This window comes from Thamnophis elegans, chromosome 7 (assembly GCF_009769535.1).
Source record: "Thamnophis elegans isolate rThaEle1 chromosome 7, rThaEle1.pri, whole genome shotgun sequence".
Classification (NCBI taxonomy): Eukaryota; Metazoa; Chordata; class Lepidosauria; order Squamata; family Colubridae; genus Thamnophis; species Thamnophis elegans.
The window spans coordinates 48,026,251-48,043,235 of NC_045547.1; the positions used below are offsets into that span (position 1 = coordinate 48,026,251).

General features: G+C 37.1%; 2 protein-coding genes across 5 annotated transcripts in view; one reads left to right on the forward strand and one right to left on the reverse strand.

The window, feature by feature from the left end:
- The window catches only part of CPM (carboxypeptidase M), a 25,132-nt gene extending 23,668 nt beyond the window's left edge, over positions 1 to 1,464 (forward strand). For both annotated transcript variants that reach the window (XM_032220735.1, XM_032220736.1), the window contains one exon: positions 26 to 1,464. In XM_032220735.1, coding sequence (XP_032076626.1) covers positions 26 to 241 — 216 coding nt within the window. In that variant the 3' untranslated portion in view covers positions 242 to 1,464. The remainder of the gene's footprint in view (positions 1 to 25) is intronic.
- MDM2 (MDM2 proto-oncogene) lies at positions 1,202 to 16,724 on the reverse strand. 3 transcript variants are annotated; one of them, XM_032220733.1, is made up of 11 exons: positions 16,423 to 16,724; positions 15,723 to 15,810; positions 14,140 to 14,214; positions 11,266 to 11,399; positions 10,143 to 10,192; positions 9,793 to 9,854; positions 8,948 to 9,008; positions 8,033 to 8,187; positions 5,449 to 5,598; positions 3,939 to 4,016; positions 1,202 to 2,611 (listed from the first exon to the last, which is right to left on the reverse strand). In XM_032220733.1, exons 2-11 carry the CDS (start codon positions 15,789 to 15,791, stop codon positions 2,060 to 2,062), a joined length of 1,386 nt encoding a protein of 461 aa, XP_032076624.1. In that variant the 5' UTR covers positions 15,792 to 15,810; positions 16,423 to 16,724; the 3' UTR covers positions 1,202 to 2,059. The 3 variants fall into 3 exon arrangements, with proteins under 3 accessions (XP_032076624.1, XP_032076623.1, XP_032076625.1); XM_032220732.1 differs by lacking the exon at positions 16,423 to 16,724 and adding an exon at positions 16,046 to 16,381; XM_032220734.1 differs by lacking the exons at positions 5,449 to 5,598; positions 16,423 to 16,724 and adding an exon at positions 16,046 to 16,382.
- Between the last annotated feature and the right edge of the window lie 261 nt (positions 16,725 to 16,985).

Consider the following 16,985-nt stretch of genomic DNA (forward strand, 5'->3'; position numbering starts at 1 on the left):
CTGACAAGACTAAATTGTTTTTCAGGCAACCCTCCCTGGATTTATGTCATTACAACAGGAAGTAGTTTTACCAAATGGTGCAGAAAAATTCAGTGCCTATGAATATGACTTTATTTTCTCCCTGGGATCTACCTCAAAAAAGCCTGTTCCATGTCCATTGAAACCACTTTATTCAAACAGTGTTAGTACGGTTACTGTTACAGTGTTTAACTTTCTAATTTTTGTATATATAGGCATATAATATTTGTATTTTTAGATTTGCTTTTTAACATTACTTGACTATAGAAGATTTTAATTTTTATTGAGTTATTCTGGATAATAAAGTCTTTGAATTAACAACTGCATTCTGTTTCAGCCTTTGAGAATAGGAAAATGTGCACTCGGGTCACAGTGATATAATTATTAATTTATGATTAATTTAATGAAACATCACCTTTGCCTTTCACTTAAAATAGAATTACTATACTAACATAACTGGATCTTAAGGATAAAAATGATAGGTCAGAAGAGACCAACATGATGTTTTAATTTTACATGATTGGTCTTTTCTCTTTAATGGACAAATGAATGCAAAAATTTGCTTGAATAAATTCTTTTTCCCCACTGTGTAGGGCATCTGTACACACATGGAACCTACTCTGAGCCAACCTGAGCCAATGAGATTATTTTATTAGTACCTATTAAGCATCTATAACAAATGCTCTTGGATATGGTACTGTATAAAAAAGCATGATCTGTTGCTTCTACCTTTCCTCGTCTCTTTAGAATCACATTTTAGAATACTGAAGTCAAGAGAACTAAATTAGGGAAAAATTTCAATGACAAACTATTTTTGCATTTCAGGTAGAAACAAAATAACAGTACTGATACAGAGTTTTGCCCCAGAATTAATACAAATGGGGAAGTACACACACATACATACAAACACACATACAAACACACACACACACACACACACACACACACACACACACCAAGAAATACAATGTATTATGGAAGCTCTTGTCAGATCTCATTTTAGAAAAAGTTCAAGTAAATTGATCACCATTACAATCTTTAGATTGTAGATGTGGAGGAAAAGAATAAAAATTACACATTGCTGCCTTTCCCTATTACCAAAGAAAAACTGGAAACTGATAACCTATTACTACTGTGAACTGAATTACTATATGAAAATAAAATGTGGCAAATCAACAAAAGCAAAGATTGACTGTTTATTGGTAAATTATAGGTTGCAACTCACACACATTGTACAGTATTTGCTTGCTGTGAATGTATTAAAACAGTGGGTAAGTACTTGGAATGCTACATCTTATTTCAGTGACTTTTAGAATTAGTTCTTGTAAGAACCTTTTAAACAGAATTCTTGCCATAATATTTCATCACAGCACAAATGTAAGTCACCCTTTATAATTTCACCAAAGAAATACAAGTATGGTAACTATGGCCTAAAGAACGCAACTCGAGTAGACCACCAAAACTTCATTGGGTTCACTGAGGCAAAGGTAGAGCTTTCACATTGGGAACAGATTTGTAAGCTTATCCAGGCACAAAACAACTGTCTGCCTCTTGTTTTAATCAGAATTAAGGGATCTGTCAGACAAGTTTTTTCACATCAGCTTTAAGCTCTTTTTGAGATAACTAGCCAATAACCACTTAGATATAAGAAACCTGGAAAACAACTAAAAATCATTAAGGACCTTCCATTGTATCCACGGTGTTTGGCCTACAGTATTTGGATCAGCTTAGGTAAGTAAATCAGTTTCAGATTTAGAAGGTAATACATACTTTACTTCTGTGATCCCTATAAGTGTATTAAGATTTCTTTATATTAAATATAAAGAATAAACTCTGAATTATCAGTCTTCATCATGTACAATATACATGTGCTTACTGTTTTGGCAAATTTCAAAACTAAACTCGAGAATGTTATGATCATACTGTCAATTGCAGTGCAATGTTTAAAAGTTTATCTCTTTTGGAAAATAAATATATTTCTGTAAACATTCAAAATTGCATCCTGTTATTCTACATGTTGGAACAGCTGTTTGTACTGCAGCTAGCAAAAATAAGTTAGCAATATCATCTCAATAGGCTGCCTGCAGACTGGACAAGGTTTGTTCCTTTTCTTCAGCTTTTTTGCACATACAAAACATGACATTAAGTGTCCTGTCCTTCCATGTACTATGCAACCATTTTTAGGTCTTGTCTGACATATGACACAAGGCTCTACACTGGAGACAGGCTGCCCCAGTTCCAGTTTTTCTTCTTTGTCTTCAATGTCTTCTTTCTCAGATTCTTTATAGTCTTCTTGGCTACTATAAACCATACTGCTAGATGTAGATGGCTGTGAATATGCCTCACTTTCCTGAGATTCGGGACTTTGTTCTGCACTTTCCTCTTCTTTATCCTCATTAATTTTCCCTTTCTTACAGTCAGGAACATCAAAGCCCTCCTCAGGATCTAACGGTGAGCAATTTAGAAATTTGTTCTTCTTGGCTATGTCAGTCTTTTTATCAGGAAGCCAGTCCTTCCGAAGAGTCCAGCATCTTGGGCAATGGGATGGAAGAGGGGGGTTCATTTCATTGCACTTTGAGCATTTCCAATAATCCTTTGGTGAATTAAATAGAAATAATTTGTGTTAAAGCAAATGCTTTATCAAAATAAAAGATAAACTATAAAGTTATTTGTACACATGATGGGCTCTAAGAAGATCTCAGAAGGGTCATATTTTTAACCAAAACTACCCTCTCTGATTATTGCAAACCTTATTTGTAGAAAATAAACATGTAAAGTCAAAACAATGGCACTTGCCATAGATGCATGGTAATCTAGAAAGATGTTGAAGAGCTAATAACATTGGATGCTTTCACATATATAAATATGTAAAGCCTATACTTCTTCTACGTTCATGAAAGATTGAAGCTTTGTATATAAATAGCAATTGACTGGAAGTCCTAAGTCAGATGCTTTGGCCTCTGGTAAGATATGAGGTGAATATATTCTGAAAGGCAAAATTGTCCATGACTGGAACAAAATTTCATTGTAGAAGTATTTTAACTGGCCAGGATCTGGACTGCTCAATATACTTTAGGGTACAGCTATTCACAGCACTTTGGCTTTAGCCACAGAACAGTTGTGCTTAAAGAAAAATGATTTAAAATTGATACGTTTTTGCCAAGATTATTTCAGGAGATGATCCTGACAGGATTTCAGACTTGGTGCCATATTTATTGTAATGCACTCTGCTGTCCGAGATACTTGATTTCCTGCAGAATGATTTGGTGATATACACAATTCACATTTTGTTGCATCAATGCAATCACATTGATCCTATTAGGGAAATTATTATCATTCCACGTGTAATAGTTTGTGAAAAGGGAACAATATGTATTCTTTCCTAAAGTGTTATTGCCCAATAGTGGTGGTGGGGAGCGCTTCCCAAGGAAGACGAGTGCAATTTGAAGTACAACACATGCTATACATTCAATCAATATATCCCAAGCACCCAATAGGCAACCTCCCGTGAGTCAGGCAGCCCCGCAGCTTGTCTGGATCACCTGTCTTCTCCCCCTCCCCCTCTCCCACTAAGCTCAGAATTAACGGTATTTGCACTGCGCCAAGGGACTGGCGGCTGCATCCAGACACCATCGACACCTGTACACTTGCGGTCTCTCGTGCTGGCCACACCCATTCTCCCAGGGTTATTTTTGGAGTAGGGCTTATATTAGACCCACCCCAAAAAATGAGGCTGGGGCTTGTTTTCGGGGTGGGGCTTATTTTCGGGTAAACTCACTCTCTCGCTCTGTGTGTGTGTGTGTGTGTGTGTGTGTGTGTGTGTGTGTGTTTACAGACAGATGGGTCATCTCCTGGAATAAATTAAGGAATATGTTGAAAATTCAAAACTGCAATTTGTCTCAAATCAAGGTTTTACTTACTGCTAGTGAAATTTCAGGGTCTTCATCAAATGAATCTATATCACTGTCTTCAGTCTGATATATAGTTAACTGATATACCTGATGAAAAATTAAATTGTTTTTAATTAAAATTCACACAAATTATAACTCTAACGTTAATTTGTGAAGTTTTAATTTTCTTTCATCAATGAAAATAAATTTCACCATTATTTTATCATTTGAGAAGAAAATACAGTAATTTCTCCATCCCAAGTCAATGACTATTTACTTTTAGAATACTTTAAATCAATAAAATCTTATTAGAAATTATTATTGAGAACAAGATTGTGATAAAAAGGAAAGTTACCAGCTTCCTACTCTTTCAGAATACTTTCAAAATTAGCTATAAATTGTACTACACAATTACTTATTTTAAAAAGCTAGAGGTCCAGTTCAGAAAATTAAAACATTAATTAGGCTATTCAAAACAATATTTGGCTGCATATAATGTGCTAAACCATATCAAATAACTCATATCATAACTGCATCATAAGTAAACCCAGCCTTTGTCTAAAAGCTTTGGGGGATGGAAGCAAACATGGATTAAGAGAGAAAGGTTTATAAGCATTGCACAGCCTCAGTACATTGTTTTTGACATTATTAGCTATTTTTGAATTTCCAAATTTTTTATACTAATCTTCAAAGAACTGAGAACTTGTCAGTACACAACTTAATCAGACACATTCGAAGACTAATGATGTAGAATTTTGCACTGAAAAGTCCTATGTTTAAAACCTGGATTTCATTTTCAAAATGAGGGGTCTGATGGTCTCTGAGCTTGTTTTCTTGCAGACGTTTCATTACCCAAACTAGGTAACATCAGTGCTCAGAGCTTTGCCCTAGTTTGGGTAATGAATCGTCTGCAAGAAAACAAGCAAGTAAGAAACCACCAAGGACCCCTAATTTCAACTCCAAGCTACAATTATTCCTCTTTATTATTCCAAGCTACAATTATTCCTCTTAAGAGCCAAGGTGGCGCAGTGGTTAAATGCAGCACTGCAGGCTACTGCTAGATCAGCAGTTCAGCGGTTCAAATCTCACCGGCTCAGGGTTGACTCAGCCTTCCATCCTTCCGAGGTGGGTAAAATGAGGACCCAGATTGTTGGGGGCAATATGCTGACTCTCTGTAAACCGCTTAGAGAGGGCTGAAAGCCCTATGAAGCGGTATATAAGTCTACTGCTATTGCTATTGCTATTTATTGATTTTCAAAATAGAATAAAGAATATGCCATTCAGGGAGGAAGCATTTTCTCCCAGCATCAAACTTTATTTCTTCATTCAGACTCCTTTTATATATAGCAGAAGGACTTACATGAAGATCTGATAATAGTGAGTAGCAAAGGTAAGCAGAACTTCTGAAACTTCACAGAAATGTACCTCTAGATTTTGAGAGATTGCTAGTTCGCTTGGTTATGTTCACTTTTAAACATTCCTATATGAAGTTACATTTCTCAAACAACATTCCATCTGATTTTGGTTCAAATATACATACTTCATCATCCTCATCTGTTAATTCAAACCCTTCTTCATTAGGACTATAGTCTTCTGAGTAGATAGATTCAACTTCAAACTCTACACTGAATTGATCTGAAATCGAATCTTCATCTAACCAGTCTGAATTTTCACTTAAACTGGCACGATCCTAGAAAGAATGTTTCTGATTAGAATAGTAATGAAATTTAAGAGATGAGGTCCCTAAAATTATAATGCATATATAGGATGAAAAGAGCATCTGAAATAATGGAAACAAAACTGTGCTAATAGGATACAAACTTCTAGGAAGTAGTTAATTTTATTTATTTGTTTATCAAAGTACAGGAACCCCTTGATTTACAATCATTCATTTGACCTTTCGAAGTTAGGACAGCATTGAAAAAAGTGACATATGACTAGTCTCTGCACTTATGAATGCTGTAATATCCCCATAGTCACATGATCAAAAGCCAGATGCTTGACAACCAGCATGTATTTACAATGGTTCCAGTGTCTCTGGGTTACATGATCACCATTTGCAAACTGCCCAGGGGCCTTTCAACAAGCAAAGTCAATGGGGGAGGCCAGATTCATTTAACAACCATATGATTTGCTCAACAATCATGACAAAAAGGATTGTAAAATTGGGCATGACTCACTTAATGACCACATCAGTTTAGCAATCCCAATTGGTTCAGATCCCAATTATGGTCCAAGCTCCTACAATGAAAATTGCATATTCTCTGAAGTAGAGGGGCATTGCTATGGGAAAAAGTGTTTTCTTTCTTTAAAAACAAGACTACTTCCATAATTAAAAAGTAAACATTAATCTTTTGAAAGAAGGAACATTATTGAAATGGCATGGGTATGAACTGAACAGAAGAGACAAATTATGTTTCAGCAACAATGATCATAAGGCATCAGTTGTCATACAGTTTTAGGAATTGCCTTACTATGGTTCTGTGTGGAACATTTAGCATTTTAGCAGGTGGTGTGTTGCACAAAAGTCTAAAAAAATTGTTTAGCCAGTATTATATTGTACTGTGCTAGTTTCCAGTCTGTAGAGGCAAGTTCTGATATCACTGAATATTAATGATTCACTATTGCATTATGCTTTGTCAAATCAAATGTTGCGGAAAATGCCAGTCAACACTGAAATACTATTACCCATTCTGCCAATTCAAAATCATATTTTAATAAAAGCTTCCTCTATTTTACAATATCTAATTTAACAAACCCTTGGCTTATTTAAGCAGAATAAACAGGTTTTGAAAAATATGTACTGTGACTGCAGTTACAGAAAGGCTCTAGATGTAATAATTTACTAGCTAAGAATACATTGCAGTTAAAGTTGCTGAAGCCCCTAAGAAACATCACCTTAGGCAGGAAGGACAAGGATAAGTTTTAAGTTTGAAAACATAGTGGGTGGAGGTAGACAAAATACAGCATCTTGAAATATGCAACTCAGACTAATAACAACACATTTTACAGTAGTAATTCCATCTTACCAATTATGTAAATTAGTCAACAAAAAGAGGGTTCAAACTATGAAAGCTAACAGTCATAATAAATATACATCAGAATGACTATCTCAATAATAGTAACTGTTATAAGGATATTGGAGTCCAAGTGGGCAGTCACTTAAATATAAGCCAGCAGTGTGCTGTAGCTGCCAAAAAGCCAACACAGTCATTAACAGAGGGATAGAATCAGGTTCACATGAAGAGTTACTACCACTTTATAATGCTTTGGTAAGACCACACTTGGACTATTTCATCCAGTTTGGGTTACCACAATATAAAAAAGATGTTGAAACTCTAGAAAGAATGCAGAGAAGAGCAATAAAGATGTTTAGGGGATTGGAGGCTAAAACATATGAAGAATGGTTTTAGGAATTGGGTATGTCTAGTTTAATGAAAAGAAGGATTAGGAATGACATGATATCAATATCCAAGGGGCTGCCAGAAAGAAAAGGGGGGTCAACCTATTCTCCAAACCACCTGAAAGCAGAAGAAGCAATGGATGGAAACTAAATCGAGAGAACCAGCCTAGAACTAAGGAGAAGTTTCCTGACAGTCATACTCTTACCGTTGGAGGTTTTAAAGAAAAGATTGTACAAGTATTTGTCTGAAATGGCATAGAGTTTTCTGTTGGAGCGGAGCGTTAACTAGAAGACCTCCAAGTTTCCTTCCAATTCTGTTATCTTTTTGGTGGGTATATTTCAATGCAACAGAATTGGAGTAAAACATACAAAATATTAAAGGGGAATTTTTTTCCTCTTGTATACAGTGATATACATGAGACCTATTTGTTTCTAGTACTTCCAAAGAGGCCTTTCAGCCTTTCACTTCATGAAAAATTTTCTCAGCCATTTTCTGTCTTAGAATACGGACATGAATTCAATACTTTCCTATTTCTGATGGGGAAACTACAGATAACAAATTAGCAGGTTTACTGAGAAGCCTTGACTAGTTTTCTTCTTTTTTGATATGTCAGGTTAAAATACATCATATCATTTTCTCATGCTATTATCATTTACTGCTAGTGTTACAGCTTTAATAGTTAAGTTTCTTGTTTAAAAATTCAAACTAGTATCTACTTACTGGACTTGGTGAGGAATTGATTGAACTGCTGCTGTTGCTTCGCTCACAATGTACTACACACCATTTAAGACTTTCATCAAATGTAAGAGAAATACTGTCAGATTTCTGCCTTTTTCTTTGTCTTTCATAATTCACATCTTCTGAAGCACTTTCTTCTATTGGAAAAAAAACTCTCTTAAGCAAATTACCAAATCTCTGATTTTGTGTTAGAAAAGAACTGAATGATGAAACTCTGCTAGGCAATTTCTAAACTTCAGAAAGTATAGGTGATTGCTATGTCTTATTCTTATCTGAGGACTAAATCTTCTTTCCATATTCTGAAAGAAAATCACCAGTACTACCTAAAACGTTGCATAAAATACTAATGGCTCACTAAGACATCTATTGACATGCCCCCCCCCCCCAAGTTACATGTTTTCAATGTAATTTCAAATTACGAGAAATTGTTCATTGGATTGCTATCTTTAAAAGAAACACTGCTAAATATTTTTAAAAGCAGACATTATTTTATAAAGATTAAAAAAAGCTTCTACTTGACAGTAGTAATTGTAACTATATTTAAAATGTTTCTAGTACAATTGCTTTTCACTAAACCAGTTGGAACAGTGTGAAGTAAATTGATCTATAGGATAAATAATATTCAGGATACAAAGAATAAACAAAGCTGCTATATCTCACTTAGCTATATCTCCACAACACACTGTATTAGACAGACAAGTTAAATTCCATTGTTAAATTTGAGGCCAACAGTCAATGTATTAAAGAGTATGAGAAGTCAGATATCAATCAGAGGTTAGCCAACAATAAACAACTCTATTTCCACACAATGTATACAATCACATTAGTAGTCAATGATTACCTTTGAAAATCCAAATTATTCTAAGGACTGAAACATAACACAACAGATTTATATACCTGTTTCACTGGATCTTGTTCTTCGGGAAGTGGTGGCTTCAGTGGCTTCTTGTATTGTGTCCTGTTTAATAATATATTAAATAACAATTTCAGAATTACATGTGAAAGAATAAAGGGGCAAATACCATATATATTCCTGAAGAATTATCTCAATACAAGGGGACATGCTGCCCCATCAGGGGAGGTATACTGCAATCCGGTCAGTCAAGGAATTTCGGTTGGTGAGGTCAAGAGCCTTCTCTCATGTGGCTCCTACTCTTTGGAACATCTTACCTCCTGGGGAGAGATTCCTTTTTATATCATTTAATTCCTTTATTTGGAGTGGAGTCAGGGTAGCTAAATGGTGTTTACTGATTGGATGCCCTTCCTGACACCTACATGGAGTCCGCAGCAGATATTTTCTCTTTGTACCCTGATAGAGAAACCTCTGCTGCTACCCAGGATTGAACTTTGAAACTTCTGAGTGGAAGGCAAGCATGTCTTCACCTCTAAGCCACCACACCACTCTCTCCTGACCTTCCATAAGGACCCGAAAACCTGTTTCTGCCAGTTGGCTTGGGGCCCCAATGGGGGAATGCTACGCTGGAGATGGTTGGTAGATTAATAACTGATCCCACATCACCATCCGCACAACTTGTTACCTCCCTCCCTATATTTTTACCATAACTTATAATGTTATTGTTATATGTGTATTTGTACTATTTTGTTGGTTTTAACTTTGTAAGCTGCCCAGAGTTGCTTTGTGGTGAGATGGGTAGCAAATAAATTTAATGAATGAATGAATGAATGAATGAATGAATGAATGAATGAATAAATAAATAAATGTAATATAAATCAGTGATCACCTTTAGAATGTTTCCATTTTCTAGCTGGCATCTGGACTGATTCACAGCTATGGCATTAAAGTCTTTAAAAAAATACATACTGAAAGTCACAAAAGAGGAAAGCTGGCAATTCAGACACACATTTAAAAATAATCTAGTTATTACTTTATAATTGTATAAATTTTAATTCCTTAAAATTCAGTAATAAATGTTGACCAATAGTTAGAAAGGATTAAACAAATATTTATATAACTGCATTTCAGGATCTATTCTGTTTTCAAAATTTTAACCATGCAACAGTTCAATGGGTTTCTTATTTGCTCTCTGTCCATCAATTGTAGTGCAAGCTTATTAGAAAAAAAATAACTTACCTTGCTGGGTGGCTGTTACCAGGTTTTTGGAAATCATCAAATATAACTGCCTTTTTAAAGATAAAATAAGATCTGAGCTTTAGATATAAAGAACAGTGAACAAAAAATGATTTTTAAAAAGCTTGTATGTATTCAGAAGTTCTGGGAAAGAAACAGCAAATTGAAAATGGCTGCTAAAAGCAGAGTGAAAGAGGGCTTTAAGCCATTCAGCAATCAGTACAGATCTTTCAGTATATGATTCTCCTCCTCCTCCCAGCCTCTTTTTTTATTTCTCTGCATTCTGACAATTGCTTGGACAAGTCCTTGCAGTTTTCTTGGCAACATTTTTGGAAGTGGTTTGCCCTTGCCCTGTTCCTAGACTGAAATAAAGTGGTTATTCCAACCTTGTACAACTGACAGTGCCTAAAATATGACTACAATTAGGCAGGATTGGAATTAAATCTGCATTTATCTTTATACCATTTACTTATACCAACTAACAGCCTATTTGACACTTATTAATCATCTATCCACTTCTAATTCTAAAGCTAGAATTGTTGAAATAGCATATTTTACCTCCCCCCCCCCAAAAAAATTCTAAATGGCCATATTAAGGCTACATTCAGATCCAGCCATGTGATATAATATTAAGCTGCTGGGTTAGCACTTAGGATCCAGATTCCAGCCTATCTTCAGTCTTGACCCAAAGTCATCCAGAGTTTCCAAGGCTAAAAGATGACTAGAAGCTGTATCCTCAGTGCCAGCCCAACACCTGAAACACTATATCACACTTGCTATAGTACGTTTAAAAAACTCTTATCTACAGCCCCCAATAATCAGCACCGGTTCCTTTGCAAACAGTTCGTGAGCTCTCACAGAAGTATATAAATGCAGTAAATAAATATTGCCAAAATGTGGATGGTTTTCTTGTAGACACTATTTTATTTTACAGTTTATTTATTACAGGTACTAAGGAAATACAACACAGAACTATAAAAGGTTACATTAGATTTCTACATTAAAAATAAGTTCACTATAAGCATGCAGGCAATCTGAATTGATATGTTTGTAGCACATAAAGTCATGCCAATAAAACTATAGCACAGCATTTAAGATCAATCTACAAGTTTGGGTATTTTTTTACCTGTGTTCTTTTATAGAGAAACTCTGTACTCCAAACAGATCCCCCAGAAGGTCATTTGCACAGTGTACAATATGCTGTTGCTTTTCATCATATAGACGTTTAGACATAATATATTGGCCAATATAGAACAAAATCTACAACAAACAACATTAAACAGTTTTATAATACAAGATTTAGAAAGTGGAATCTGTACTGCATTTAGTACAGTTTGCTCACAGAACAATTACATTTATTAAATCAAAAGCTAGTTCTCAATGTCTCAGTTATAATGCTATGGTGCCATTCTGAAATTATAAATATTCCAGTGAGGACTAATGGTGCTTTAGTTTAAGTTTGATTGGAACCCAACATCCAGTGCAGGTTGCTGAACTTCCTCTGAATGAAGGAGGAAGTATGAAATAAACCTACTTGATCTTCAGATGGCCATTCACTATCAGTTAAAGACAAAGATGGAAGTTTTTTGTGGTTGTTTCACAAGTTAAGAATGGTGTAGCCCAGTGATGGTAAACTTTTTTGGCTTGCATGCCAAAGGTGGGGGGAGTGCAAGGGGGTCGTGCACGGGCATGTCACACCCATAATGCTATGTGCACTATCCCAGCGTGCATGCGTACACGTCCACTGCTCCCCCCATTTTTTGTGTGCTTTTTTTGCCTTCCCCAGGCTCCAGAGGCTTTATAGGAGCCTGGGGAGGGCGAAAACAGCCTCCCCCACACTCCGGAGGCTTCAGGAGCTTCCCTGAAGCCTCCGGAGTGCGAAAAACCAGCCCTATGGGCAAATTGGAAGTTCAGGAACGGACTTCCGGTTTGCTCGTAGGGCCGGTTTTAGCCCTATGGAGCCTTCCGGAGGCTTCACTGAAGTCTCGGGAAGGCTAAAACCGCCCCTATGAGCAAACCGGAAGTACATTCCCAAACTTCTGGTTTGCCCATAGGGCCGGCTTTTCACGCTCTGGAGGCCTCAAGAAAGCCTCAGTAGGGTGAAAAATGGCCTCAAAAGAAGGCCGAAGTCAGCTGGCCAGCTGACAGGGCAACGCCTTGCGTGCCCTGCAAATGTGGCACGCATGCCATAGGTTCGCCATCACGGATGTAGCCTATGGACATTTGGATCTGCCAATCCTCATTTCTTAATTATATTTAGAAAATTATTATTCTTCAATTTAAGAGAGATTTTCTTTTGCAACAGATAAGTACTTCTTTCTGTGACTATAAACCTAGAAGTTTTAGAAACTTAAAAATATACTGATATTTTACAATAAGCCAGATAATAGGTGTCATATAAGAAAGGTATTAATAGATGGGGAAGATTACTTTTAAAAAAAAGTTTTTCATGAATTTGCATTGTAAAATTCTCAACTGCATTAATTTGACAGTTCTTCCATGGGAATGCTTTTTGTTTTGTCTTAATATCTTGTTGACTGGATTTATAAAACAAAAGGCCACAGTAATTTGAGAAGATTGTGTATTTGGCTGAGACATATAACTACAGCTTTAAAGACACTGGAGGGAGTGAAGTAGATAATCCTTGACTTAAAACAATTTATTCAGTGATTCTTCAAAGTTACAACAGTGCTGAAAAAAGCGACTTATGACTGATTTTTACAGTTACATATGCAGCATCCCCCTGGTCATGTGATCAAAATTCAGACACTTGACAACTGACTCATATTTATCACTGTTGCAGTGTTACATCTTTTGCAACCTTCTTCTAAGCAAAGTCAATGGGGAAGCCAGGTCACTTAACAGCCGTGTTACTAACTTAACTGCAGTGATCCACTTAAGGTAATAAAATGTAGCAAAATTCACTTAACAAATTTTTCACTTAGCGACAGAAACTTTGGGCTCAACTGTGGTCGTAAGTCGAGGACTACCTGTATCTGTTTTCTTTTCTGCCTTTTGCTTTGGAATGACAACAAGCAAAGGGAGAACAGAGGCTTTTCAGAACAACTGTTAGAGTAGAAAAGATAATGGTAATGAAGATAAAGCAATCCTTTTAAGTTTATTAAAATCAATGTTTGATTAATTCAGGACTAAAATTGGCTTGAAAAGACAGATGAAATTTTGTATCAGATGGATAATTCTTTAAAAGGTATAGTAGTAGTGATATGCATGTAGTCCTTGACTTATGACTGGTCATTTAATGGTTGCTCAGAGTTATGACAGACCTGAAATAAGATTGCACTGAGCAGTTGACATTTATGACTGTTTGCAGTGTCCCACAATCACTTGACTGCAATTAAGTTTTTTTATAATTTCACCAAATGGAGCTGGCTAAGATAGTGAGAGAAAATACATTGATTTTAATGCTGATTTGAAGCCCCTTTTGATATTTTGCAAGAACCAGAAAAAATATTAAGAAAAATATTAATTTAGAAATAAAAGTAGATAAAGGTGGAGGTAACTTATTTGTATTTATAAAGAATAAAGAATGAAAAAGGAAAATCGAAAGAAATAAAAAGGATCTAAAATAATAAAAAGGATATTTTAATTTCCACATACATTTTTGGTTTTGCTTTCTTTTTCATTCTTTTTTCTCCTCTTTTTTATTTTTGACCTTAAATATTATTTTTGTTAGTTTCCATTTATCTTAAAATCTAATAAGGTTATTTTTAAAATTAGAAATTAATGATTTCTAATCAAATTAGAAATATTCACAATGTTGAAAATAATTCTTTGAAAATGGGTAACTTTGGAAAATAGAATATGGGTCTTGTGTTTGCTTTCATATATAAAGCTAAGATAAAGTAACAACCTCAGCTTCTCAGCTCTGTAGTATTCTTCACTCTTCAGCCAAGGTTAACGCAACATGTTGTTCAATATATGAAAAATAAATACCTAAATCATTTTCACTTCATATGTTGATTGCAATAAATCTATTTACCTCCTTCATGGTAAAAGTATCCTTTTCTGCACCAGCAAACTGTAGAAGTTTCATAAGCAGTGGTTTGGGCTTAATCTGAAAATATAAACAAAGATGCAGTTTGTTAAGTTGTGTCTTGTTCAAAATATGGGAAATGTTTCAAAAACTAACCTAGCTCTAAAGTTTTTAATATGCTCAACAGTAGCAAATCTTTCTGAGGTCAACCTCAAAAAGGCTTGTATTTAAAAGCAGAAGGGGAAAAAAGCACAATTTCCTAAACTTGTTTCTATCATGTCCAAACAACAGAGAATGCTATTTTATTTAAAATCTTATATTCTGCTTACTTATTATGAGATGGGCTGAAACTGGCTCTTAACATATTTTATATATTCACATGAGATACAATAACATAACCAAAACTAAATAAATAACAGAACAGCTTTAAACATATGAAATGAAAAACAGCCACACATGGGCGTTGATAACCAACTGAATCTTATTTTGATGTCTAAAGCAGTGTTTTTCAACCTTTTTGTGCAAAGGCACACTTTTTTCATGAAAAAAATCACGAGGCACACCACCATTAGAAAATGTTCAAAATTTAACTCTGTGCCTATATTGACTATATATAAAGTAATTTTCCCACGGCACACCTTACACTATGGCACAGTGGTTGAAAAACACTGGTCTAAAGGAATGTTGGGGCTTTTTAGATACTATGTTGCCAGTATTTGTAAATTCTTTGAATACAGCTATCAAACAGAATAGCTTCATAAGTACATATTCCACATTTTTTTAAATGATAAAGGTGACCTAAGTTTTAGATTTCCCTTAAGAATTTAACCAGCCAGTCTTCAGCCCTGAACTAGGAAGTTGAAAATATCCCGTATCCAAATGAGGACATATTTTTAAGTGATATTCACTTTGGTTCAAAAATGTCTTTCTATCTCAAATACAGGGTAATACTTAATTACTGCAATTCCATGTAGCAATTTTTTTATACCTTTCAAGTGACAGATTATACCTTGCACCTGTGAAATTTATGCCAAGAAATCTCATTAGCCTGAACTTCCCAGCACACTTTATAGCTTTTTCACTGGGTCTTTGGCGTCACGTAAATAATCATCTCGGGAATAATTTACACAAAAGCATGTTTTTTAAAAATCCAATGGATTTTTCCCAAGCAAATTAACAGTAGCTTTTTCTCTGAATTTGTAAACCGAGACACTGCAAAGGATTTTTTGAACGATGAAGTGGATCAAAGTTCTCCGATTAAAAAAAAACCTATTAGTAGGTTTACTAATTAACCCTCATTGGTTAAATCAGCCTGTCATTTGCTGATCTCAGGATGCTGACAGAATCCCTCATTGCAGTTCCTAAATCAGGGTTTAAAACTTTAAAACGTGTGACCCACCTAACCTTTTAACACCCCTGCCATTACTTTTAAAGAACCCTCATCTAACATGGGGCGCGTACATACAGAATAAACAACACTAACAAACCGCCCTCTCCTTCCTATTGTCCTGTCGGCAGGGGCTCAACAGGGTCCTCGGGAAAAATGCAACCGTCTCTTGAAAGGCCTCGGCCTCGCCTCACGCGCTTACCAGGCCTTCTTGATCCGAGCAGCCAATGACAGCTGAGCCAGCGGCGGGCTGGTCGGTCGCAGAAGCCATTTTAGTATTGCACACTTGCCTGATAGGGAGGAAAGGGAAAAAAAGAAAATAAAATAAAATAAGACGAGGCGGTGCAATTCAGGGGTCTCCAACCTTGGCAACTTCAAGACTTGTGGACTTCAACTCCCAGAGTTCCTCAGCCAGCGGCTGAGGAACTCTGGGAGTTGAAGTCCACGGGTCTTAAAGTTGCCAAGGTTGGAGACCCCTGCTTAGACGACATGGCAGCAAAACCCAAAGTACCACGGTGACCTTACCGTAAGGAGCCCTGCAGCTACGCGGTCTCAAGCGCCTCGCAAGAGCCGAGCATAAATAGTAACCCCGCGACCTCGTTTTACGGGCATGCCTGGACTTCGCTCCTCCAAACAGAACGGCCGGGCATGTCCGAGCATGATTAGAGAGAGAAGCGCTGAGTCAGCAAGGTTAGAAGGGCCGGGAACGGAGCGAAGCCGCCACCCCGTCCCCCCTCCGCTTTTTCCCCCAACGATCCCTCAAAGCTGAACGCGCCTCGTCCGGGGAAGCAAGAGGAGAAATCCCTCTTCCAGCCCAACTCCCAAACCGCTCCGCGGCTCCTTCCCTTGCGCTCGTCCCCCCCCTCCCCCGTCCCCCCGCGCTCGCCCGTTTCCTCACGCGCCTCTTTCCCTGTTAGCGAAGGAAAAACCGCTTCCGCCTAAGAGCGGAGGCCCAATGTCGTGCCACGCATCGCCATTTCGAACCAAGGAGCTCGAAGCCGCTTCCTGTCAGCGGTTGCGCGAGAGAGGCCTACGCGGCGCCGCCAGCTAGGCCTGCTGAAGCTCGCGCCGTCTCCCGACTTCCCCCAGCCGGCCCGAGCGAGCCGCTTTCTACGGAAGGGGCCGCCTTTTCCCCCCTCAGTGCCTGCCCCGCGCTATCGTTCATGTTTCAAACCAGGGGTCTCCAACCTTGTCAACTTTAATCCTGGCGGACTTCAACTCTGGGAGTTGAAGTCCGCCAGGATTAAAGTTGACAAGGTTGGAAACCCCTGTTTCAAACTGATGAAAGAAATGTCCTTCTGGGTTCGGCTCCAAGTGGTGAAAAAGACACTGGAGACATGGAGGCTGCTTGGAAAGATGGTTTATTGGTGGACAGGACCACATGGCTTGAGCTCCTGAACAGAAAAGGTGATCACATGCTTCAATGTTGGTGGAGAAGAAGAGAAGGACTGAGGGAGGGGTTTGC